We start from the raw sequence: 26,013 nt of genomic DNA, 5'->3' as shown, positions 1-26,013 counted from the left end.
TTATAAATGCTTATTCAATCCTTGGCATCTGGGACTGCCAGCAGTTTCTTTTTTTTTTTTTTTTTTTTTTTTTTGTACTGTGACACTTTTCTACCAGACTTTGACTGCAACTGTAAGTCACTCATGAAGCTAGAGGTTAGCAAACTTACTTAACTAGTAACCAGCAACAGAGGGTTAGGAGGAGAATAGTTCCAAATCCAACGTTACCTGCCCATGCTGCCAAACTTCTTTTTGTAATCTTTGACAGTTTTTATAGCACAAGTAAAGTGATCAGTATGTGTCAGAAACTCAAAACTGAAGAGTGAGCATCTGTCAGCACCTATATTTCACTGAAAGATTTGTAGGTGTTAAAGATAGAATGTAAAATTAAATTACTACTGTATATTTTCATATAAAGCAAATATCTATCAAGGCAGTAAGAGAATTGGGTGTACTCTCACAGTCTCATGTCCTTAAAAAAAGGATGCATCAGAGCCTCTTTTGCAGTTATTCTCGTAGCGGGGTTCAGATCTAGTAGTTTATCAAGCAGGTCGTAAGCCTCATCAGGAACTCTGTCCCAGCCTTTTGTATGCATTAGTTTCTCTCTAATCTTTATGTCTATACCATCACCATTTTCACAATGGCTGTCTTTCAGATGGTGGATTTCTTTTCTGACTGTCCGGGAACCAAACTCCACTTTATCTGTCTCAACTGGCAAAGCAAGTTCATAGGAAGGGTTGGTGTGCATATCACCTGTTGATTTATTTGTTCCTCTCAACCTTTCACAGAGGATTCTTAAATCTTGTGCTGGGACTTCCTTGGTACACAGTATTGATTTACCTAAGAGGAAAAACAGTAAGACTTTTTATTACACTTGATATACAACTGCAAATTAATGTCAGTGGTACACATCTCAGTGGTTCTAATTCTTTTATGCTTAATATCTTGCTTGCTGACTTAGTAGTCATGACGTTTTATGCTATGTTAAAATGAGTGATAAGGTCTACTGGTCCCATAGAAAATCATGGAGGAGTATGCTCAAGTGTGCTGTATTTCAGCTATTCTGGTCTGAGAAGGGAAGCTACTGCATATGTTCCAATATTAGCTGAAGCAGGATATGCAGTAAAACCAGCAATGGCAACAAGACACATCTTGATGAGTTTCTGGGAGGCAGTGTTCAGAACCTTAGTGGCTTAGAGAAGATTTTCTTTAACTGTATACACAAAAGTATAAAATAATTAAAACTGAAGTCCTGACCACTTCTGGTCAGATTCACTATCAAAATTAATATATTTTGCTTTTCTTTTCTCTTGCCACCACTATCTTGGATTAATGGAACTAGAGGAGGAAAAAACCCTATTTTCATTGTTAATTATATTTGTCCACAATCTACATTTCTCATTTTAGAGAATAAAAATGAGTGTTGTCAGTTTCTCCTTGTGCTATGGAAAATTTCAGGATTACACTTAGATTGATTTAAAAAGGTTCTGTTGAATTAAACACTTCCTAATCCTAACTGATACCCGCCCCCCATACACACTTTAAAAAAAAATAAGGTTACATCTTAATTTTGGACCAGAGTGATTTAAGATTAAGGAAGTTACCTCAAACATTCTAACCAAATTCCAAGAGTAGTCATTAGAGAGTTATGTTCCCACCCCCACAAAAACTGATGTGCTTCCTCCTTCCCCTGGAGAAACTGATGTGCTTCTGTAAAACATGATACAGTTTGTAAGCAGTATGAGAATTCTTTATAATGAAACTTACTATAGAAATTCAAATTAAAGATTAAATGGAGAAGAGAGCCTTTATAATCTTAAAACAAAAAGCACCCTGTGTTTAGTATTTCAGTGCTTAGTATTTTCTTAAATTTATTCTATGCTAGCAGATGGGGGATATGACAAAAGTCAAGTCCCTAGCCAATATAGTGATTTTTATCATAAGCATGTAAACAGAAATGTATTACTTATTACAATGATTGTAACAGATTAAACATACAGTTTTTTCTACAATTAAAATTTACGTACCAAACGTTTTAGCAGCCTGAATGGTTTCTCTGGATCCACGAATTGTCATGATTTGTGCCAAGGCAGTTAAATCATCACTTGCTTTGTAAAATGGATACCGTCCACTGAGCAAAGAAAGGAATATGATTCCTGCTGACCACATGTCAATTGCTGCAATTGAAAGCGAGTCATAAACAACAATCCACACCTTTCACATGTGGAGTTTAATAAACATTGAATTTACCAAAAAAGTTGACAACAAGAGGACTGTCCTGAATTACCTATTGATTTTTATTTCATTACAACAAAACACTCATGTTTTTGTATAGAATAATTTTAGAGTATGGTCCTAAAGCTTGTGAATGATGATACTCATATGAACATTCCCAATACCTTCTGGGGGCCTCTCTTTATACATCTAAATCTACCAAACAGAACTATATTTATAACTTTAAGCATGAAGTCACTCTCAGCATTCAGATCTATTTCTACCTAGTACTAAGCCTTTTGGGCATGAGTTAAAATTAGGCCAGCTAATTTCAGAGCTTGCCTACAAAAAAGAGAGGCTATACAAAAAACTAAATTAATTTCAAATTGTGACTATGATAGTTCGGCAGTTTTAAATGGATTTGTGTTGAAGATGTTACTCACAACATCTAAGTATGAAATCATTTGACAAGGTAACCCATTTAAGAATTGAAGCAGTTTTGAGATGGTTCATCATTTTCATAGTTTTACGAAGAGTACAAAGAGTACTCTGGGTAAGGAGCCAAAGCTGGATGGAAATTTTGCAGCTTTAAAGGAAAGTTATAAGAAGACCTGTCTGCCATGATATTTTTTTGGCTCACTACTTTTTACTTTGAGGGATGGTAGGGGGAGGGGTTGAAAAGTTCTCAGCCTATTTTATATAGAAAGTTTAACATCTCTGGCTTTTTTCTACGAAGACTAAAGTAATTATTTTCAGAAGAGCTGGCAATTCTTGTCTAATGAAATATACAATATCTCAGCTTTAATTATTTTACCAAAAATACTAATAGTACACTGCTTCAGAAGATATCAAGTGTCAAGTTTACTGTCAAAGACTAGTTTAATGCTTTCTAATGAAGAATAAGATACTAGCTAAACTGATGCACTTGCAAGCAGACATGCCTTCCCATTACAGGATTTAAAAATATGTATTCTATCACTATTTAATTTAGCAACACAAAACCTGGGAGAGGCAATTAAGTATTACTCTCATTTACAAGTAGGAAAGAATGGCCACAGAAGGAGGCCGGTATCTTCAAAAGATATCTGGGCATTTAACTCCCATAGATTTCTATGGAAGTTAAGTGACTACCTTAAAGTCTTGTCCAAAATCACTTAGGCCACAAACTAAGTCTGGGACCAAGTTGGCATAGAACTCGTAATTCTGTATTTTAATCTCAAGATTATAACCTCCTCTCAGTGGCAGTCTCTGATTTGAGGATTTTTTTAAACATTTCTTCATATTTCTCATCTTTCACTAGTCATATCTTAGTAACATCACATTTTTGTATCTACTTATTTCTTAGTAGTCTTTAATTTTTTCATATAAGTGGTCTTTTTCATTGCATTTATATTGGTCTTCAAATTATCTTTCAGTTTGCATTTTGTTGGGTTATCAATACTTTTATCAATCTGATACAGACTTGTTAAACTTCAAATAGGTTGATACTTTTCTGTATACAGCACCAATAAAAACTATATTAAGTCTAAATTAATGCCCCCCACTTTTTACGTTAAGTCTGGGGTAGAAGGAGAATGACAAACTATTGATAAGCCATCTTAATTAACTAAGTAACAATTACAGTAGTACTAGTAAATCTGACATGCATTGATTTCCAGATGTTTGCAAATAACAAATAACCAGCATTTTCTTATTGTCTTACAAATCTGTTTGCAAACATACAGGCAGTCCTCAGATTTACAACACAACTGGTTCTGAGAACCACGTCTTAAGTTGAAATGTTGCGACTTGGAACCGATTTTCCTATAAGAAACAATATTATAAATGGGGGATTGGTTCCTGAACCAAGGCCTGATACCCTATTTTCACCAAAAATAACCCAGAATTTTGTACTCGATCAATTATAGATGAGTACTATAGCTACATGAACATATTTATATTGTAAATAGCAATCATATTTATTTGGAAGGACTTCTTTGAGGTGAATTGGCTGGACTTTTTGAAGGGTTGTTGGCTGGAGTCTTCTCAGGAGCCTTGGCTGCAGGTTTTTCTGGAGTCTTGTCTGCTTTCTTAAAGAAAGTGTCCAAGGAAGTTTGGACAGACAAGAGATGGGCGATGCAACGAAATTGTTTGCTGGCGTGGTGTGGCATCGGATCAAGCGTTGTAAAGTTGAAACGGACATCAGAAAGTTGAAACTGTCAATTTATAAACGTTGCAGCTCGAAACATTGTAAGTTGAGGACCGCCTGTATTATGTTTAGTATATATACTCTGAAAGCAAACATTGACAGAATCTTCCTAAGAGCCTCTGAACTGCAAAATGTGTGGTTATTTCAGGATTTTTAATCTGATAGTTGGAAAAGAGCGAAAGTTCAATTTAAAAAAAAACCATAATCTCATTGTTTTCTGTACCTCAAATGAATTAAAATATATTCAAGTTTCAAAAATTTGAAAGTATTTCTAGCTTGTTCTGAGCAATAAACATTTAATAAAAAACGGAAGTATTTCAACAATGTTAGAAGGGACAACAAAATGAATTCCACATGTAAATAGAAAAGGCTTCCACATTTGTACATACCAGTTGATTTTATGGAAAAGCCTCTAATTTTGATCATATAAGTAGTACCTGTTGTTTGAGTGGGGCACTTAGTTAACACTTCTGGTGCTCTGAATCCAGGTGTACCTGCCCTAGGGGCAACTTGCTGACGCCTGTATAATAATAAAAAGCACATTATAACAGAATACATAGATCAGGAAAATCCCATGGATACTACAGGCTAAATCAGCTAACCACTTCTCTACAAAACATGTCTAAAAACATTTAAAAACTTACTTCTCTAATTAGATGTCAACAGTTTCTCATTCCCTCTATTAAAATTTTAAACAATTCATGTTAAATGCACCGAATGTACATAGCAGCTAGGGTGAGATAACAGTACATAGACCTAAACTTGCATACTTGAACAATGAACTTTACAGTGTAATTCAATGAAGCATGACTTCCATTTAAAAAGTGTGTACATAGAGATGCTTTGGAAAATTAAAACTAACCAAAGGCATGGTGTTATAGTGCGTTTAAAATACCAGTGGATGCTTTCCTTCCTCAGGTTAAACTGCAGGTAAGCAAACCTGTTTTTCTTATGAACAAGGGCACTGACACAGGAATTTAATATGCTTTTCCTTTATTTAGTTCATCTCCTCTTGTCCTCATTACAGTGATCAGTTTTATTTTCTGAATGAATAATTTTAACCCCTTATTCTACATTCTCTGTAAAAACAGAACTTTTGAAATGCTAAAAAAAAAAATCAAGAAATAGCTCATCTGAGTGGAACTTAACCACATGTGGAAAGGATTTGAACTGAAATGTCAAGTTATTTGGCCAACGTAAGAGGAATATCCCTCCAGTTTCCTTAAATCAGGGCTCTTGACTTCATATGTGCTCTAATTAGAAGAAAAAAATAAAACCTTAACTTCTCTCTCCCTCTTAGTACTAAATTTAATTTTGAAGACTAAGTATAAACAATCACACATACAAAAACCCCATTTTTAAGCCACCTTTAAGTGAGTAAAAGTCTCTGGGGAAAAAAAATTAAGCTTGCTTTACTTCAACTTTTGCCACATTTGAATTTGAATTTTTTGAGTTTGAAATTGAGTTTGAATTTTTTCATACTACTAGCAGACATACCTGTGCCATGCAGTTTATGCCTGCAAAGAGATCCTTTTCATGATATAAAATATTCTCTTTAAGAAATGGGTTCATGATTTACTGGTAAAAGAACTACAATAGGTAAGGGATTGCTGGGATAGCTTTAGCAATATATTTATGACAACATAAATATACCAGTATATTTATGATAAGAAAGCCTTGTAAATCGTGAACAGGATTTATCAAAAACTTCTTTCAGGGTTCTCAGAATGCAGAGAACTTTTAAGAAGCTCTTTTACCTCAGATAAATTAGGAGAAAAAATACCTAAAAGTAGGAATCTCTCCACTCTAGTACCCCATGCGTTTGGCATAGGCCTATAGTTTTATTAGGCAACAAGTGTTAGAGCAAGAAAAAAAGTCAAGTGATTTTTTTTTCTGAGACTTGGAGTGTGGGATATTTAAATTATACATAGAATTATCTGCAATAGGAAGTTTAGAACTGCACAGAATGCCATACAAGATCTTTGTGTCAGCTTAAAAATAACATACATGTTTTAATGTTTGCACACTGCACGAGTCTAATGCTGTCTTTCCCTTACCTAAATCAGCGGCCTAGTAAGCCTTGAATTTATAACGTAGCTTGATAACACAGTTGTTAGCTTTATAATATCAAAGCAAATTACCTTGAAAGGCAAATACTGCAAACTCTGTCTGTTGCAAAACAGTCACAGGTTAGGTTAGATGGGCAACTGCTGGCACCCTTCCTGGCTAAACCATTGTTCGCTGTTTTTGTAGAAATGAGCTTCTTCTTTGCTGCTAATTTTCTAGATGCAACATCTATCACCTTTGGTTGCTTCATGAGCTGCAAGATGCATGTTATATTTGTAAGTAACAACATTTTAAATACAACTTTATGCATTCACCCAATCTGCAACCAAATACTAAGGATGTAGAAAGCATTAACAGCAACATGTTGCCAGTATTAACAGATGACCAATCTTTCTAATATCCCAGTGGCTATTAAACATAGCCATATTTAAGACTTCTGGACTTTGTGATTTTCCTGGGAAATCAGCAGTCATTGCAGGGGGGAAAAACACCGATTCATTAATATGTACTGTGTAAATTTGTGATATCAAAACAAATAAGCATTTGTCAGGTTAACGGAATTAAGTCAATGACAAACACTCCTCCTAAAAAAAAGCAAAAAAGAAAGTTATACAGAATTTTGAGTGGTAAAATACTATATGAAATAATACTTCAAGAGGTTAACATCCAATTCCATTTCATAGCTCAAACTATTACTGTTTAAATACCAGCATTGGTCAAAACCCGTTTTTCTTCCTAATGTCTAGTTTTCACTAGACATTTTACCTATTTTTATAAACAATAGAGCAAAATGTTTAATGGACTTTTTTTATGCTGCAGTTGGTGAAACTAGAGAAAATAAACTAAATTTCACAAGTCTTTTAGCATAATTTCTCAATTAATATGTTTTTCTACCCATGCATATTTAATTATTACCATAAATAAGATCAGTTAGGGAGACAGATGCATCATAACAGGAACAATTTCTGAACAAACACGGTTAGGGCACAATTTAACAGGTATTTAGTAAGTGTAAGATTTCTGCTAAAATTCATTAATCTCTAATGCTACAAGTCATAGAAAGTAGTAGTTAGGAGTTTCTAGGGTTAAATGTGTTGAAATAATTTAACTACTAAATATTTAACTGATTGTTTTAATAATGGTCAGTGTTGCTTACTTTCACTGTGGGGCTCTCCTGGTGTGTGGAGCTATTAATATTGAAATTTCTCTCTCCAAAAACAGAACGCTGGATAGAATGGTGCACAGACCCTTCCTATAAATACCAACAAAAAGGACAATAAGGATTCTGTCTTACACACTGTGGGGCTGTAATTTGTCAGTTTTAATGTCATTTCACACTCTTAAAAATAAAAGCAGCTGCACGCAAGTCATTTTCAGGCATCAGTTTACTGTAGTTGAAGAAAACTTAGTCTAGACAACAGTAAACATACTTACAAAATAAATCATTCCTCACAAGTAGGAATGGCCTTGAAGGCCATCTGTATAATAACTGTATTCTGGTATATAACTAAAACAAACTAGAAACTCTTCTGGGACTGGGAATGATGCTACGATGCCTGTTACTAAAATATTAAATAAACCCTTTTTGGGTGTGCACAGCATGCAATGTTACATGAAAACCCACTAATGTCAAGCCTAGATGTGAGACATTGAATGATGTGCAGTAATGTACAAAGCTAATGTTGTTGTGCAGAAAGTAGCTCAATTTTTGTGAAAAAAAAAATTTATGCAACATATTAAACTATTGTGTAAGTGCACACACATTATTTGAAGATTTTGAACTAAAAACTAAGTTCTGTTCTAGTATTACATCTCCCCCTGTTGGAAGAAGTAGTACATTAAAAATAAACTTATACAGCAATATTAATGAAAGAGACTCAGAACCTTTCCTTCTCTTCCTTGTTTAATCTGTATTTGTGAAAGTGAGCCGGATCTTTTATCTGATGATTTTGAGGCTGATTGTTGAGCTATCTGTTTAGGTGATGTGATATTGATAGAAACCCCACTTCCTACGTTTATATGGGGCGTATTTTGTGAGCAACTTCCCTGCTGGCCTTCAGACTGGATAGTTTTGAGGAGGTCTATTTTTGTCTCAGGGGTTCCTTGTGCCAAACCAAAATCTACCAGGGCATACCTAGAAGGAATAAATTTAAAAAACAAATTAAAGAAAAGCTTACTCAGACTTTACAAAAAAAACCCAGTTTACCTTCTGTTCTAAGGAAAAGGTTTATATCCCCATTAAAGACACGCTTGACGTGCACCTAATAAACAACTCAGTGGTTCTCAAATAGGGTACTATGGCACTCTGGAGTGCATCAAGCCCCCTTTAAGGGTGCTATGCAATACCAAGTGTGCAAACATCTACCTGTGACTCACAAGATAAACCCAGTAATTTTAAATAGGAATCCATAGTGTCAAAAACACTCTGAGTTCTTTGCAACAGAAGAATTACTGTTGTTTTTCCATAGTCAAGAAACAAATGAAATCTAAGAGCTACCATGTTCCAAAGGGTGTCTTGATTCTAATGAGGTTGAGAATCACTGGACTAACTGAATCAGGGAATTAGCATCTGGCAAAGGGAGTTATTGTTCATGAAAATGTATGCATCTCTGATACAGTTAGTCTTGAAGGTACACCTCCATCCTGCTAACTGCCTAGTTCATTATAACATGGCTAATTACCTCCCTCCATACAGCATAGGAAGACAGGATAATACAATACATTTAATAAAAATAAACCTCATAGTCAGTGCTGACCAAATACAAGAAAAAAATATTTCTAGATTGTTTGATAAACACCAGTGAGAGCTGATTAGCATTCAGTGAATACTATTCAACCAGTAGAGTTTACTGCTAACCTTGCACCTCTTCCATTTTCTGTTGTTTGTGTAGACTGTTTCCCTCAGCTTTTCTCAGTGTCTTTGCCTCTTTTATGTACTCCTCCCCCTGAAATTTATATATACTTTCTCCCCATCACCTCCTCTCCCAAGCAAGTGTTTACAATTCCTCCCATCAACCTCACTTCTTGGTCCTTTTCCCTAGCCAACACCAGTATCTCCCACCTTCATAGCTCAGAACTACCCAAGGCAACAGTGGAGTTAATCTGACTTGATCCTTATTGATTTCATTGCTGTCTGCAGGGTAGCAAAAAGCAGTGAAGACTGACACAACTTCTCCATTTTCAGAATGCTGAATTTGGGCAAAACTCAGCATCATCATTGGAGTTGACTTCAGAAGGTAGGACTGCATTAGTTTAAACTCAATTCACATTTGACAGAAGTTTTTTCCAACCATTAGAACTACAAGACTTTTTTTTTTTCCTTTTTTCTTTTTTTTTTTTTTTTTTAAACAGACTGACTAATTTGCAATGAACTTTTGTGGAACCACTCACCCAGAAAAGCTTATTATTTGGCAAGGATGAATAATTCTGGGCCATCATTTTGTTACTTAATTGCTATAGTTGAATCACAAATTCAGAGAACACTCCACTCTTTAGAAATTAAAGAATGCTGGTCTAAAATGCCTTTTGGTAGAGTAAATGAGCAACACAGTAGGCACTTATCTTCTGAGAATTAGCAACATCCCTTCTACAGGGTGTACACTATGTGGAGAGTTAGGAAATACTCACCAAGGCATCACACTGTTAAGATACTTCTAATAAAGGCAAGGCAGCTATTGCCTTTTTCTCTCTCAGTACCTCACAAATTTGGAAAATACAGCATTAGCACAGCTTTAATTTAATTTACTTGCAGACAAAATAAAACCACCTGGCTTTGTTTGAAGAAAAAAAAAAGCAATTTGGTACAAGAGAGAAAGCTCAAGCACAATTCTGTTACTATGCACATACTATGAATGATGCAAAATACAAACAAGTCAATAAGTACACTGAATATCTGTACAGTGCAAAAATATAAAGATTAATATTAGCAATATTCAAGCACATAGTGATTTTATTGAGATTAATTTCACCCTTCAACATGCAACAACTTTACAGTTTTATTCAGTGATCTTAAATTCAGTTATTTTTTTTTAAAGAACAATATTTGCCACTTGAATCCAGACCATTTCTTTCAAACTTACTATATTATTTCTTCTCCTCCACCCTAATGAAATCCCTAAGCACTAAATAAGAAAAGTTACATACATTTAGCTTTTGTGTTTATGCACATGGTGTACAGCTGGAAGGGAAAAAACCCCAAGAACTTAATTTACTATGCTCTACCAAGGCATGCATTCCCAAATGAGATCTCAGTAGTCATCTGGGCAGACTTACGCTTTCAGCCGCCTGTTGTAAAGGAAGTTACTGGGCTTGACGTCACGGTGAACAATACCAAAGTGATGAATACGCCTCAATGCTTTAAACAGATTAAACATATATTCTCGTACTTCTTCAAAAGACAGTGTGTTCAAAATGTCCTGAAAGATTAATTTGAATCCTGCAATTATGCAACTGTTCATAATTAAGTTTTACTGTTCAAATAAAAAGAAGGCTGAGACTCACCAAAAAGGATTCATGTTCCAGATATGGCATAATAATAACCACATGATCATTTTTTCTAAAACAATATTTAACTCCCATGACATTATCCTGTCCCCTGTAGGAAAAAACATAATACTGCCTGTGAATGGAAAGGTAGAAAACAAGGGTTTACATTAAAGGCTTGTAGACACAAATAGATATAATGCTTTTGGTAACAGGAACTCTTTAAGATAATGGGTGTGTCTACACATGCCTTCAATCTGGGAGCAATTTACTCATGAGGCATCTACACGTGTAGAGAAGCAGGAGCAGATTTGCTGCCAATGGCAGCAAACTGCTTCTACTTCCTGAGGCCCTGCAATGGGCCCCTGCTGCCACCAGGGACTGGTAGGGAGCACAGGGCCAGGAGATAGCTGTCTCCTGACCAGGGCTGGGACATTGATTCCTGCCCCCGGGGGGCTGCCTGCTGCTGGGGGTAGGGGAGCAGGGAATGTCCCCCTTCCCTAGCAGCAGGGAGCTCCCAGCCCCAGCTTCCTGACTGGGCAGAGTACCTCTTACTCTGATCTGCTGGTGGGGCAGCTAATAGCAAGAATCCTCACCCAGCCAGGGTGTTAACTGCCCCACCAGGGGATCAGGGCAGAGGGTTGGGACCTGCCCCACTTCTGCAGCACTTTCCAAGCCCTGCGCCTCAATCCCCCAGTGGGGGTGGGACCTGATTGACTGAGACCGTTCCCAGGCCAAGCTGCATGACCACAGGGCTTGGGCTGAGAGATCCTTTTCTCCCAGCGCCAGCTCAGCAACTGAAGCCTGTTCCCCACCCAGCTCCATGGCTATAAAGCTGAGCAGGGAACAAGCTCCCCAGCCTTTCCCTACCCAGCTCTATGATCATAGAGGAGAGTGGGGAACACGTTCCCCAGCCCGTGCCAGCAGGGAGCTCCCAGCTCCAGCTCTGCGACTGCAGGGCCAGGTATCTCCCAGTGTCAACTCTGTGACTATCCCCGCAGCACTGACCCTGGGGTTGCGGAGCTAGCACTGGGAGATAAGGATCTCTCAGCCCAAGTTTTTAAGTTGCAGGGGTTGGAGATAAGAATTTCTCAGGCCCCACTGGGGAGGGGCTTGGAGCTCCCTGCTGTTGGGCAGGGGGACATAGTCCTGTCCCAGGCTCTGGTGGTTGAGCCTGCCCCTGGGAGCTATCTCCTGCACCCTGATGGCTGGCTGACTGGGAGCAGATTTGTTCCTGGTCAGGCATTTACGAGCGCTACTGTGCAGTAACTAATTGCAACTGAATTTGCTACTTGCATTGGCACATAGCAAATCTACTCGTGATTAGTGAGGTTTACTGTACAGTAAGCATGTGCAGATGTACATGCTTACTTAACTATGCTACTGAGCCATAAAGAGCCTCATCTAGATGTACCCACTGTCACTTATTTTGAACAGCAGTTTCTTGACTGCTTTGCTCAGATTTTGGTCTTCATTTTGCAATGAAGGCTTCAGCAGACCATTTGGGGTTCACAGCCTGCAGTTGAGCATGTCTTGAGTAGCACATAATGGAGCCCATAGAAAGCAACTGATTTAGAACAAGCTTATGAAAGACTTGCAACTATCAGATAGCTGTGTTCCCAAACCAGTAAAGAGAACTCTGCACCACATAAATGATGAGTAAGTGTTTAGAGTGGAGGCGTACAACTGTACACCACTGATGCCACTGCCCCCACTGCTTCTGCCCATTGGTGCAGAAGTGAGGGGGGCACATGCCCCTCCTCCCCAACGTGCTGCCAGTGTTGTGCCAGGTGTCTATAATTTTGCATTGGTAAACTTCTATCATTGCCATTCCCCAGCTAAAACACTTTCATGAGTGCACATACTTATTGTGCAAGTTTTTTCTAGCCAATACAAAATGAGCTTCAAATTGATATAATCATAAAGCCACAACGGCAGTGTAACTAACATGTTCCATTTCTGGTTTGCCCTTAATAAAATTGTTTTTCTTTTGTTGTGGTCAAATATCTCAGTGAAGTGGCAAAGCTAAAAACTAGATACAAATTTAGAGCCTCAGACAATGTTCAGAAACTTTCATTACATTCCTAAATCCTTTGCTAACTCTCAGGTACTGTATTTTGGTTTACCTACCCAGCTATTGTAAGGCATTGAAGCTCAGCAGCAATTCGTAGAGGATGACTAGTTGGAATCAAATGTTTCAAAGCCATTTTTTCCTCATATCCTGCTTTCAGCTGTGCTGTGGCCAAGTAAACAGAACTAAAAGTACCTGTAAAAATGTTAGTTTTCAGCTTATAAAGTGTATAAATTAACACTTTCATCTTATGAAGTGTATACATTAACACTTTTAGATTAGTTCTGTTTTTGTTTTTCAACTGATAGTATTTTTCCAACTCACATTAGTATTCTGACTGCCACAGCTAGAGAGAAAGATGTCAAGTCACATTAAAACTGTACTATAAAACTGGCATTAAAATCCATACCAATTCTTTACTGTAAACTTGCCATATTGTGGGGGTAGGAGACAGATGAGAGCAAATAAGGTTACTTAAGTATGCGCTTACATTTTGAATGCAAAAAGTTTAAACATTCAGAGGCAGCCATTAAAACTGAAACAAATCTCAAAGAGACTAGGCAGTATGTTATTTTGGCACATAAACACAGAAGTAAATCATCAAAAGGTGGTTTCTGCACTGATAATAGTTGCCCTCTTTTATTCTAGAAATCTGAAGGTACAAAATAAAGAGCTTTTCATATGAGTAAACTGTAAAATAAAATCTACAATAATTATACAAGTCTTCAACTGTACACAATGATCAGTTGTTAGCAGATTCAACCTAGTACCTTTTCCCACAAGAACACAGTCTTTATCACTTGAGTTAAAAAAAAAGTATCTCCAATACCTGTTAATAATTAGTAAGCAGTTTACTGGGCAAGGAATGCTGCTGAAAAGAAACATGGTCTGCAGGCAGTCAGCAAAAGTAGAAACTTATCTTTACAGAAGATGCAGAACTGCCAATGTTACTTTCTAGCAACATATTCACTCCCAGTAATAGGGTCATAAATGAAACCAAAAACGTTATTTAAATATGTTGTATGGTTTATTCAGAAGACAAGATTATGTATTCTTTTGAACTTTATCAAGTTAAATATGGAATTTTCCTTTAATTAATTTTGCACAGTAAGAAGTTTAAACATGTTGTCAGTTATCTCAGATAATACAATCTCAAAGACCTGTTAGAACAAATTTCTAGTTAAATTTCTCAAAATTGAAAATAAAAGAATTTTTTATGTCAATTCTGAAGTGAGTGAAATTTTCTAAGCTGTCTATGGCTCTAATCTTGCAAACATGTATCTCACCATGTATTATTGACAGTCAAATATAGGTAGATAAAATGTTATATGGCTACACTGAGTCAATTACTCCAAAAGCCACAGTAACCTGTAGTAGATACTGAGCATGGTTGTTACTGAGCATAAAGTTTAGTACCTCTAATATGAGGTACTAACTAAATGTGCAGTAATTGGCACTACTACGTATTAGCCTGGTGCATGGTCTTTGTGACGCTTAATGCACAGAAGACTAATTCTACTGCACATTAGTGCATTAGCATATTATGGCAAATATTATGGCACATTAAGTGTCTTGGGTATACACACCCACTGTGTTTTAAAGCATGTGGCAGTCTGTATCAAGCAGGTTCTCTAAAAGCATATTTATACAAGAGGTTTCAAGCATCTGGTAAGCAAATCTCTCTAAATGCTGTAATTAAAGATATTTCATACTTGCAGTTGAGTATTAGAATTCATCTACTTCTAACAATACTAAAAAGCAAACCAAAGCCACCATATAAAAATCTGCAAATATTGGACTACACTGGATAGTTTTATAATTTGTCTAGTTAGATGCATGTAAGTTTAAGATATACATATTTTAAACCAAAACAAAAATACACATTTACCTTCTCCAATTTTCTCCTTAATTTTGAAAACATTTACAAGCTGTGGCACTACTTCATAAAGTTTTTCAATATCCTTTTTTACTCCTGTTGAGAAAATAAAGGAAGCAATTGGAAAATGTTTGGCTTAACTCAGTTTGCGTCTTATATTTCAGGCCACAAATTATTCTTTAACTAATGTAAATAAGAATGAAATTCACTTTACAAGTAGCACAACACAAACTATAGTCATGTGCCAATAGTCCTGTTGATGCTAATAAGACTTGAGTTCATGAAGGTAAGCATGAGTTTTTGGGATTCACAACTGCAGCTGGAAGTAGTAAAGCTGTTCCAATTAAACTCATGCAAGGCACCTGAGGCATTTCTGTAAATGTTTGTAGCACACATATTCAAAGACTATACAAAAGCTTAAAGGGTATGGAAAAGCAATTTAGTTAGGCTTCAATTAAATAAAATTAATGGTCCACAAATATTATTTTTGCTTTCTTTTGGTCTAAACCTTTATTTCATGGCTATGATACACTCTCAATATTAAATCTCATTTCAGATTACTTAAATTCCGCCTCTGTTGACATCACCGCTATTTGCATAGCTATTCATAGTATTGTTCTCTCTTGTCTTTAAAAACTGTTCCATGACAGCCACGTCACACAAAATGGGTAAGGGAAAAAAAACACAGATAATACCACCTCAGTAACAGCTTACTGACATGTTCATGGAGTTTGTGATTGTTACCATTTTACAGAGGCAAAGCCACAATAGCTGCTGAGAGCAAAATATTATGTCCAAGAAGCAAACTTAGAGGAATTAAAGACAGACACTGGAAGCCTTTAAAATTAAACTATTCGGAAGGCTTAAATATATTTGCTAACATACAAAGGATGTTAGATCTAGCAAAGAATTATGCAAGTATTTTAAGTTGCTGCATTTTGTACTCCAAGCACTAGATGGCATGGCAAGGATGTTATACTGCATTCTTTCTGATGCTCTGAAATTTCATTCAGTTAACGTAATGAGCCCTTGTTATTTAAGGTCCTCATCCCACATTTATGTAAAGGTGCCATGGGATCCAATCCCAGATCCCAACAAGCACACTTCCTCCTGCCTTGTCCCATGTACATGGCAGGAGGCAGAATTGTTGGGATCAGGAATCAGATCTCAATTGCTCCCTTTTTATTTGCCAGTGCAGGAGGAGCTTGGGATCCAGACCCCAGACTTCCCTTGCACTGGCATGTTGAAAGCTGGGTGCCTGCAGCCCAGCCTGACCAGGTGTGGTCCCAGGGCCTGGACTGACAATCAGCTGATTGCTGGCCTCAGCCCTGACCCAGGGGCAGCCCCAGACATGCCACACATTCAACTTAAGGTGGCATGCAATTCAGTCATAAAAATGTTCTACAGTATACATGGAACATTTTTGACTAGTCTGACATTTTAAAACACCTTAAATTGGGTGCATGTGTAGCAACTTTGCCATTTATGTCATGGTTAACACCTTACTTTGCCACACAAATATAACATATACAGGGCTGTAAGTGTTCCTTATTGGAGCACATGTGGATGCCTTGTCCAGAGGCACACTTTTTGAGGTCTGCAGAATTATCTTCATGCAATATTTAGTGCATTCCAAGTTCTAAGTAGTGTCATGCAAGACCAGACTCTTATACTGCTACTAAAATATTAATCTGTAAAACAAAAACTATAAAGTGCAGATGAAAATGTATATTCAAAACTGAAATCTCTCTATAAAATTTGGGCTCAAGTGGTGTCACTCTTCCTTTTACTGCTGTTGGTGTCTTAAGTCCATATTTAAGCAACAAGATTTAATATATTTCAAAAGCAGAGAAAACCAAAAAGCTTCTAAAGTCATTGTCTCAGAATTCTATGGAATTTATGCTAGTTTTCTGAAGTGAGAGTAAGAGGTTTTTATCATAGTACTGTGTCCAGTTTTGGGCTCTACAATTCAAAAAGGATGTGGAAAAGCTTGAGAGTCCAGAGAAGAGCCATGTGCATGATCAGCGGTCAGGAAAACAGACCTTTCGACGACAGGCTGAGAGCCATGGGGCTCTTTAGCCTGTAAAAGCGCAGGCTCAGGAGTGACCTGATGGCCACCTATAAGTTTATCGGGGTGACCACCAGTTTCTGGGGGAATGTTAGTTCACCAGAGCACCCCAAGGGATGACAAGGTCAAACAGTTATAAACTACTGCAAGACCATTTCAGCCTGGACATAAGGAAAAATTTCTTTACTGTCCAAGCCCCCAAGGTTTGGAACTGCCTGCCATCAGAGGTGGTTCAAGCACCTACATTGAACACCTTCAAGAGCAAATTGGATGCTTATCTTGCTGGGATCCTATGACCCCAGCTGACTTCCTGCCCTTCGGGCAGGTGGCTGGACTTGATGATCTTCTGAGGTCCCTTCCAGCCCCAATGTCTATGAAATCTTTTTCAAGAATGCTTTATTGCTTACACGTAATAAAAATAAAACATGTGAAATTATGTTGCGAACCAAAAGAAAAAAATACAAATATGAATCTATTGTGCATAAAGGAAAAAGGAAAACCCCTTTCTAAATTCAATTAATGGATATCGTTCCAAAAAAAGCACTTAAATATGACTCATGTATGCTCTTCTTCCCATCAAGGATCTGACAGTTGAGCTGTTAGACCTCCCAATTACATTTTCAAAATGTAGCAAAAGGCATTGGGGCTTTTTAAAATAACTGTATATACTAAAAAAAACAAAACAAAACAACCCACTGTTCTTAAAATGCTGCTTCCCGCACTGGGCATGTCTGTACCACCTGAAGACCATGCATGGTGCTGCAGGAAAGCAATTACATTACATGTGTTTTGATGGCATGGCATGTTTTATTTCTGTGACCTCCTGAGACTATATACTTTAACCAGTCATTTGCTCATGGTTTTCCTAATGACCAAGATGCTTCCTTCCTTTCTTTTAAAAGGTCCTTGTTAACAGCTGTTACCCTAAGCTTTTGTCTGCATTGCACAAGAAATCTATGTGAAACTGAGTTAATTTGTGTGCTGTTTGTTTGTTTTAACTAACGTTCATTGCCTGATCAATGATGAAAAGGCAATGTGTTGATTCCATTTTGGAAAACACATTGTATCATTGTTACTTTAATGAAACGTTTAAATAAATATGTTAAACATGACTAAACTGTCCATACAATTTGCAGGATCTAAGCCTAGTAATAACTAACCTTCCTGGTTGCAGCCAGGGAGGTTTAAGTTGGATATTAGGAAAAACTCACTAGGAGGGTGGTGAAGTACAGGAACAGGTTACTTAGAAAGGTGGTGGAGTCTTGGAGGTGTTTAAGGAGGTTTTTAAGGCCTGGCTTGACAAAGCCCTGGCTGAAATGATCTAGTTGGTCCTGTTTTGAGCAGGAGGTTCGACTAGATGACCTCTCCTGAGGTCCCTTCTAACCTTAATTTTCTATGGTTCCATGAATACAAGAGGCAAAGTTGTTAAGCAAAGCAGCTCAGCAATGCTGCCATTCTACAAAGTCATGGTAAACTAAGTACAATAGCCATTTTAGAATTGATAAAGTTCTGTCAGTGTTGTTAGTCAAAAGTAAAACTTTAGACATGAAGACTGAACAATTGAGAACTTACTCCACTGATGCCCTACACAACTAACAATGAAGTGTTAACAGCACAGATGTTAAACTTGTGTTAGAAAATTTGAATAAAAAGAAAAAAAAAAACTTATTAAGCAGAGCAGAACACAAACAATATTTTCCCTCTTCATTTACATTTTGCTTTTTGTATTTGTACATAATCCAAGTTCTTTATAGCAAACAGTTGCTTATCATTTTGTGACAATAAATCTTAAAGAGTTTTCTAAAGTCTTCAGAAGTTTGATTTAAAAAAATAAGTTAGGACAATACATATCTTGGAAATGTTTGTCTAATGTAAGATGAATATAAGAGATACATTTTCACTCTTTGTGGCACTACTTATTTTTCAGTTAAAATGCACACAATCTCCTAGAGACTCGATTCTTTGGCTACAAAGATAAAAAGCTGTATTTCTCATCACAATCCTTTTCATCTACCACCTCCTTGCTTTAAAGCAAAGTAAATATTTAAACTTCCAGCTAGTTACATATCAGATTGCTTTGCCATCAGAGATAAATTAACAATTCAAAGACTAGAATAGTAGATTATTCTTCAAAATAATATGGTTCAGGTTTAGAATTAAGTTGCTGTAAATCCTACTGCAGCTGAAACAAGTACCTAAAGTTTTGTTCTGGATGCTTAATCTTACTGTGCCTGGGAATTAGAATCTTTAAAGTTTTTACTAAAAAAGATAAACTTCCTACCTCAAAAGGAAACCTCTTTTGTTAATGGAATCCTTTCAAAAAAGTCTGGAGCTTGGACAAAAGAACTCCCCAACACTGGCACAACATACAGATTGTTTATGACCTGTGTCCCCACCCCAAATAACAGTTCAGCTTTAGCCTATGAACAGATGACAGAGCAACTTTAACATCTCTGAAAACAACAGCCTTCAACCTCTTCACAAGGTTTCAGATTCCTTTTATGACCAACCTAATAGTCTCAAGGTAACTTTTCATGCTTTTTTAAAGAAATGCTAGATAAATAGTCCACTCAGCTCAACTTCACCAAATGTCTGAGCCAAAAGTCTGTCCAGACATAGCTCATGCTACTAGAGCATGCTGGGGCACTACAGTGGCAGGCTCTTGCCTAGGGGTGGGCAAAATGCAGTCTGTATCCAGCCCACCAATTAATATGCAGCCCACCAATCACTGCTAGGATCCTGAGGAGGGAGGGCTGCACTCTGTCCCCTAACTGGGTCTGGACTGAGCCATGTAGACTGCAGACTCCTTCACCCCCTTTCCCTCCAGCACCTTCCTGTTGGCACTGCGGCTGCTGGAATGGGGTACAATGCAGCATGCCGAGTAGCTGTCCTGCTTGCCCACTCACTGTAATAAGCTGCTGCCACTGCCACAGCACCAGCAGGAAACGAGTCTGTGTTGGCTGTGTGGGGGGTTCTCAGGTTAGGGAAGCAACCCCCAATGTTCCTAGTGCCGTGTGATGGCAGTGGCTCATCACAGTGGGCTGGTGGGATGGCTAGTCAGCGCCCTGCATTGTACCCTCTGCTGTGCAAGCCTGTTTGTCAGCAGCTGCAGTGCCAGGACTACACAGTGCCAATGGGAACTGGAGCAGGGGCAATGGATATGGGGAGCAAGAAGTCTGCGGTGTGTGGCCTGGCTCAGCCCAGCCCAGCCCCAGATTCAGCAGGGTGGAGTGGCCCGGGGTGCAGCCCCTCCTTCTCAGGCTCTCAGTGGGTTGGACATGATCAACTGGCATCTCCCCCCATGCCTCCCAGCCCTCAGCAGCTCACCAGAACTTAAGTAGCCTTCCAGTCCAAATAATTGCCCACCCTTGTTCTAGCCAGAGAAGAGGAAATAGATGGCAAGTTCTTGTAAAATGTGCTGAATCAATATAGCCCTTGCTATCATGGATCCTTCAGGGTTCTGGCCACAAACTGAAATTCACACTTCATGAGAGCAGTAGAGCAACCTCTACCTGTCCTCTTTTTGCAATCCATGCCCATTTAGCATGGAACTTGCTCCACTGTTACAAAGAGATGGAAATGACAACCAGAGCATTAGCACCATATAGAGTCCTGCAGGAAGTTTCCTGAGGTTAGATTTTAAAGACATTTCCTTATTAAAATTAACTAGATATGCATTAATTTGTGAAACAGAATGGGGTTGGAGAATATTCTCCTTCAATTCTACAAGGTGCTGGAAATGATTGAGCAATGGACTGACAATGCCTCTTACTTTTAGTCATTATTTTCAGTTTTTAAATCAAGCTCAAGCCAGTAGTAATCAGAAGTCACTGTTGTAATAGAGGCTAGCCAGTTTATAAGAAACAAGTGGGGGCTGAACCTAGTTTTAATAGTGTTTTTATTAAACAACAACAAAAACACTGTTGACATTTTTACAGAAGCTGGAGACTGAGAACAGGAATGGGATTTCAGCCAGCCTGGCACTTCCATAGGTATATAAAGGACAAGGCTGAGAAGTGTTATGGGGAGGATTGGAGAAGTAGCTCTCTGTTTTTTTCACTAGGAGACTGAAGACTGAAGTGAAGACCCAACAGTATTGAAGTCACCAAAGAAAATGGCTGTTTGAAAAATCCTCTTATAATGATCTATTATGAAATAAATATTTAAAAAGGATGAGGGCAAGGATTCTGCAAGGCACTTCATAGTCTGCATATTGTGCAGAATTAGTCCTGGAAATAAGCGTGAAAAGTTTAATTCAAAAACTGTTACATGAAGAATTCATATAAACTAGAGGTGCACTGCTACATCAGTTTGATATCAGATCCGTACCGATATAAAGAAAATTGTCTCCATCGGATATCGGCCTGATGGGCCGATAATTTGGCCAATAAATGCCCCAGCACAGAGCTGGCAGCATGGAGAGCTGTCTCCAGCTGTTAAGTCAGAAGGTGAGGGGGGAGGGGCATAGTGGGGGCAGATCAAGGCCCCCACAGTGAGGGAAGGGCAAGGGCAGGTGTTGCCCTGCCAGGGCAGGGAGGGGGCCCAGGATGGAGGCGCAGCTCATGAGGTGGGGGCAGCTCTTGCCACTGCTTGCACCCAGGTAGGGCTGGGGTGGCATGTGCCCCCGGATCTCCGCGGTGCAGGGCGGGTGGCAGCTGCGTGGTAGAGCTGGAGCCAGCGCTGCACGGGGCTTTTCTCGGCGGGGGTTGGGCTTGGAGCAGGCTCCAGTAGCACTGGGAGGAGGCTGCAGCCACCCCAAATTTTGCTGCAGCTCCACTCCCAGCCCCAGGCCACTGCCCAGCACAGCCCGGCTGAACACCCCACCTCGACCAAAACACCAGGAAAAGCCAGGGATGCAGTGCAGGACTGGGAGCAGAGCTGTGGTGAAATTAGGAGTGGCTGTAGTCTCCTTCCAGCGCTGATGGAGCCTGCTTCCAGCCCAGCCCAGCCCAGCCCCTGCTGAGAAGAGCCCCATGCAGCACCAGCTCCACCCCACAGCTGCAGTATGTGCCACGCTATGCAGATCCAGGGGCACCCCCCGGGTGTGCAAGCAGTGGCATGAGCTGCCTCCACCCCACGAGCTGCACCTCTGTCCTACCCTCCCCCACCCCTGCTGCTGGGCAGCACCTGCCCTGCCCCCCTCTCACTGTAGGGAGTGATGATCTGCCCCCCACACCCCTTCCCTCCTCTCTCCCCTTCCACTACATAGGACTAACATCTGATGGCAGCTGTATCGGATATTACATCAGTATCAGCTGATATAGTTCTTTAAATATCGGCTATCAGTATCAGCCCCTTAAATCTCTATTGGTGCACCCCTAATATAAACAGGACTGTATCTAACAACAACATACCTATACATTACTGTTAATCTTAAGAGTTACCAAAAGGAAAGGAAGAAGGAGAAGAGAGATTAAAATAGTCTAATTGATTGCCTATTGTTCAAATATATACCTGAGAGTTTACTATTCTGTTCATGTTTCTTTCCAAAGTCTTCAGCATGCTGAGGGTGCTGCTCATTCTGATGAGCCTTCAGTGCTGTTTCCATCACAAAGGTATCTGAAAGTAAAATGCCAGGGGCTGAGGGCAGTGGCTAAAGACTCAAGAAAAAATGGGAACAAACAGATACGAGGGATAGTACTCTCCAGTGAGATTTGGGGAAGGTGACCTGGGTAAGTCCTTCACTGCTCACTAACACCAAAATCTCCTCTGATGTGGCCAGAAAGGAGAACACTACTACATGCGGCCAAATCTACCTCTTCTATAACAAAAGGGAGGATGAACAGCCAAATTATGCCTTTTATCCTAAGAGCATTTAACAGGCATCAGTATCCTTCCTTAGAAAGGATACTTACTTCAGGGTGGATAAAAATCAACAATTTCTAAAAACAAACAAACAAAAAAACAACCAACCATAAAAAAGGATTTTTAAAAATTTAAATAAGATTTTTCATTTAATTGTATTTTTGGTTAAGCTGCTTTTTAAAAAAAATTACTTATTTAAAATTAAAACTACCTTTATATATGTTAAAGCTCAAAGATATAATCATGGAATAGGGATTATAACTTATAATTATATACTATTTGATACAAAATAGCCATGTAACCTTTTAAAAAGTTTTATAAATAGGTAACAACAGACTGTGGACTATATTAGGGGCTCAAACTTATGGGGCTCCCAGAGGCTCCTCTACAGATTAGTAAAGATTAAAGAAAATCACTCTACCCAATGGGACTCAGTGCTCAGTCTAAAACAGCGATCCACTGATTGGTGAGCTCAATCCACCAGTAGATCTTGGAGCCTCTTGGAGTCCATACAAGGCTGGGGTGGAAGGCTGAGTGCCCACGTGCATGCATGCGCACATACCAGCCCAGCAGGTCAGTCTGTGAGGGAGGAAAGGGGCAAGGGCTGGATCAAGGTGCCCTGCAGTGAGGGACAGTGCCAGAGGCAGGAGCAGGGGTAAATTGAGTGGGCCTTAGCTGGGTGGGACTTGGCTGCTGGGGAGGCATGCCCCCCCAAATAATTTTTTCCTCCCTCTGCCCCCCCCCAGACTTAGCTGCTGGGCAGGAAGAAGGGGGCAGTGCACAGTAGATCTTGTATTGCTTTTAAATGCCAAAGGTGATCTCCTACTTACAAGTTGGAGACCACTGGTCTAGAAGATCCCATTAAGCATCTCTGTGATGCTTAGTTTCAGTTCAAGCTATGGATTTGTGTCTCCAGAGATCTTAAGTAGACAAGGCTCTTTGGGTAGATGTGATATCTTTTTTCAGACCATCTAAACAGTGGGAAAAAATGTTCTTTGCAAGGTTTTGGGCACAAATGCTTCTTCAGGCATAGGGAGAGTTTGTTGATCCCAGAAATAACATCCTTGTTAACAGCAGTATATGGAGATGAGACGACAAACCTGATTCCCCACCCACCAGCCCTATTGTCTCTGTGCAAGTTCGTGTATACACAGTCAAGCTCTTACCTTTCTCTAAAAGTGGAAAGTTTCAAGAAATTAAATGAATAAAGGATATCAAACAACCAGAATGCAGTTTTTGTAGAAAGCAATGATTAAATCTAAGCTTCCTGACCAGTGATTTAAATCAAGTTTACCCTAGTAGATAGCCCTGCACCTTCTGCCAGCAATGAAGGTCCCTTTAGTGGCTATGCCTATCCAAGGGAGCCCTTTGCATTCTGCCAGCACAGATGAGTCAGTGGTACCGCCTGGACTTGGGAGGTGCCGTACAGCTGAGCACGAGCCCTGCAGCAGCTGCTCTCAGGTGCTGGTCATTCTAGGGGCAGAGCAGCCTGGTGTAGACAAGCCCTGACATTGAATGAGGAGCTTGGAAAAGATGGGAGCCAGGACAGACAGCAAACAGGCAGGGAACAGATGAGGAGTTGGCCAGGCACCCTGCTCGAGCACAACTTCAAATGGCTGGATAATGAGACAGGGAGACTGACAAAACAGAGCTGGGAGTTGCTGGGCAGAGACTGAGCACCGGGAGGGCTGGAGACAAGGAGGAGCTGACAGAAGAAGCACAATTTGAAGAGGAAACCAGGGAGCGTTCAGAGGGAGGGAACAGCATCAGCTGCACGAGGGAAAGAGGGCTGCTGCTTATTGGAGCTGACAAGAAAAGCAAACCGCACAAAGGGGGATGAAGCTGGGGCAGAGGCTGCGAGTGCCCAGTTCAAACACGCTGGGGTGGTATTATTAACACCTTCATCCCGGATGGGGAAACACCTGTTTGATCTCAGACTATTTCCTCTCGCCTCCACCCCGGGCCTGGCCAGCGCGGCACGGACACGAGATAGGACTTCGCGTGGGGCAACAAGACTCAGCAGCACCCGGAGGCCGGAGCGGGGCGGGCGGGATCCTGCGCACACCCTGGGCCGGGGCGAGCAGAGCAGACGCTAGCAGCGCGGGAGGCCCCCAGCATAGGACCGGGCCAGACCCTCCATTCGCGCGCGCGCGCGCGGGCGGATCGGACCGCACAGAAACCGCCCGGCCTGTCCCCGGCCCAGCGCCCTCCCCCTTGCCCGCCGGATCCGGGCCCCTGCAGCGCTCTGCCCGCTTCCCAGGGGTGGGCACGGCACTCACAGCAGCTCCACGACGCGCTCGGCTACTTGGTGCTGCTCTTCTTTCCGTTTGCCTGCTGCCGCCTTTTGCCGGCGGACCTCCAGCTGCCAATCCCTGCGCTTGTTAGAAGCGACTGGCCGGAACGGGGGTAGCGGCCCTGAGGAAGCAGGGCTGCCATTGGCCAAGGCCCGCGGGAAGGGGCGGGCGCCCGGAAAGCGTGGCTCGCGCTCAGCGCTTCCTCGGTTGACGTCAGGAGCGGTGCGCTGCCTTACCGTGCCGCGCGCGAGCCCTTCGGCTGTAGCTCGGGGCCCGCCCGGCAGGGTCTGCCCCGTTGCAGCTTTGCATATGGACGACTGGTATCGCCTTAGGAGGGGACACGTGTTCCCCCTGCAATCAGTCCTGCAGCCTGGGGGGATCTACCCCTGGCCGATCCTGCCACCCAGGCCCCCCCCCCCCGCAGCGAATCCCGCGACGGCCGATCGTAGCTGCTCCTGGGAGCGTTCCCCCCTGCCCGCTGCCTAAGCAGGGAGCTTGGCCAGTCAGGGGGTGCACTGGCACTCTCGGGGTGCATGTGCACCCTCTACGCATCACCATTGGCTGCAGAAAAGGACCTGGGGGTTACAGTGGACATTAAATTGTATATGAGCCAGCAGTGTGCCCGTGTTGCCAAGAAGGCTTATCAGTGATCCCTCACAGTCAAGGATGATCACTCCCACTGGTCAAGTAAAGGGTTATAGATAAATGTTGGGAATGTTCTCCTACTGGCCTTAAACCAGCGGGAGAACCCTGTGCCTGACTCCTTTTCTGAGAGGAGGCTGTTCCTTGTTGACAACCACAGGGAACTCTGTGGAGGAGAAACCTGTGATAAGATCCAAGACAGCTGGGGTTACTCTTCCACTGCAGCCTACGTCTACCTTCACAGCTGTTGAGAAGTATGCCTTCTGCATCTGCCTGCTCCACAGTTGAGGTCTTTCTGTTGTGTTGGACTGCTGTTTGTCTGATACC

At 40.5% G+C, this 26,013-nt stretch overlaps 1 protein-coding gene across 4 annotated transcripts; it reads right to left on the bottom strand.

Moving 5' to 3' along the window:
- Window positions 1-25,144, bottom strand: CDC7 (cell division cycle 7). 4 transcript variants are annotated; one of them, XM_090048606.1, is made up of 13 exons: window positions 25,030-25,144; window positions 22,400-22,504; window positions 14,890-14,973; window positions 13,061-13,196; window positions 10,949-11,066; window positions 10,721-10,863; window positions 8,333-8,582; window positions 7,605-7,700; window positions 6,523-6,701; window positions 4,819-4,901; window positions 2,007-2,156; window positions 1,584-1,689; window positions 683-819 (listed from the first exon to the last, which is right to left on the bottom strand). In XM_090048606.1, exons 2-13 carry the CDS (start codon window positions 22,491-22,493, stop codon window positions 816-818), a joined length of 1,443 nt encoding a protein of 480 aa, XP_089904732.1. In that variant the 5' UTR covers window positions 22,494-22,504; window positions 25,030-25,144; the 3' UTR covers window positions 683-815. The 4 variants fall into 4 exon arrangements, with proteins under 4 accessions (XP_089904728.1, XP_089904730.1, XP_089904729.1 ...); XM_090048602.1 differs by lacking the exon at window positions 1,584-1,689 and having other exon boundaries at window positions 1-819; XM_090048604.1 differs by lacking the exon at window positions 1,584-1,689 and having other exon boundaries at window positions 1-819; window positions 7,605-7,696; window positions 8,491-8,582.
- Between the last annotated feature and the right edge of the window lie 869 nt (window positions 25,145-26,013).

This window comes from Crocodylus siamensis, chromosome 5, assembly GCF_052110815.1.
Source record: "Crocodylus siamensis isolate JL-2025a chromosome 5, ASM5211081v1, whole genome shotgun sequence".
Taxonomy (NCBI): Eukaryota; Metazoa; Chordata; order Crocodylia; family Crocodylidae; genus Crocodylus; species Crocodylus siamensis.
This window is presented reverse-complemented; position numbering and strand designations above follow the sequence as displayed.

Bases quoted from the DNA above. Each gene is read 5' to 3' on its own strand.
- CDC7 (XM_090048602.1), bottom strand. From the start codon at position 22,493: ATGGAAACAGCACTGAAGGCTCATCAGAATGAGCAGCACCCTCAGCAT. The intron at 10,864-10,948 runs GTGAGTCTCAGC...TTAATCTTTCAG, and splicing joins TGGAACATGAATCCTTTTTG to GACATTTTGAACACACTGTC. The intron at 4,902-6,522 runs GTAATTTGCTTT...ATTATTATACAG, and splicing joins TGCAGTATTTGCCTTTCAAG to GCGTCAGCAAGTTGCCCCTA.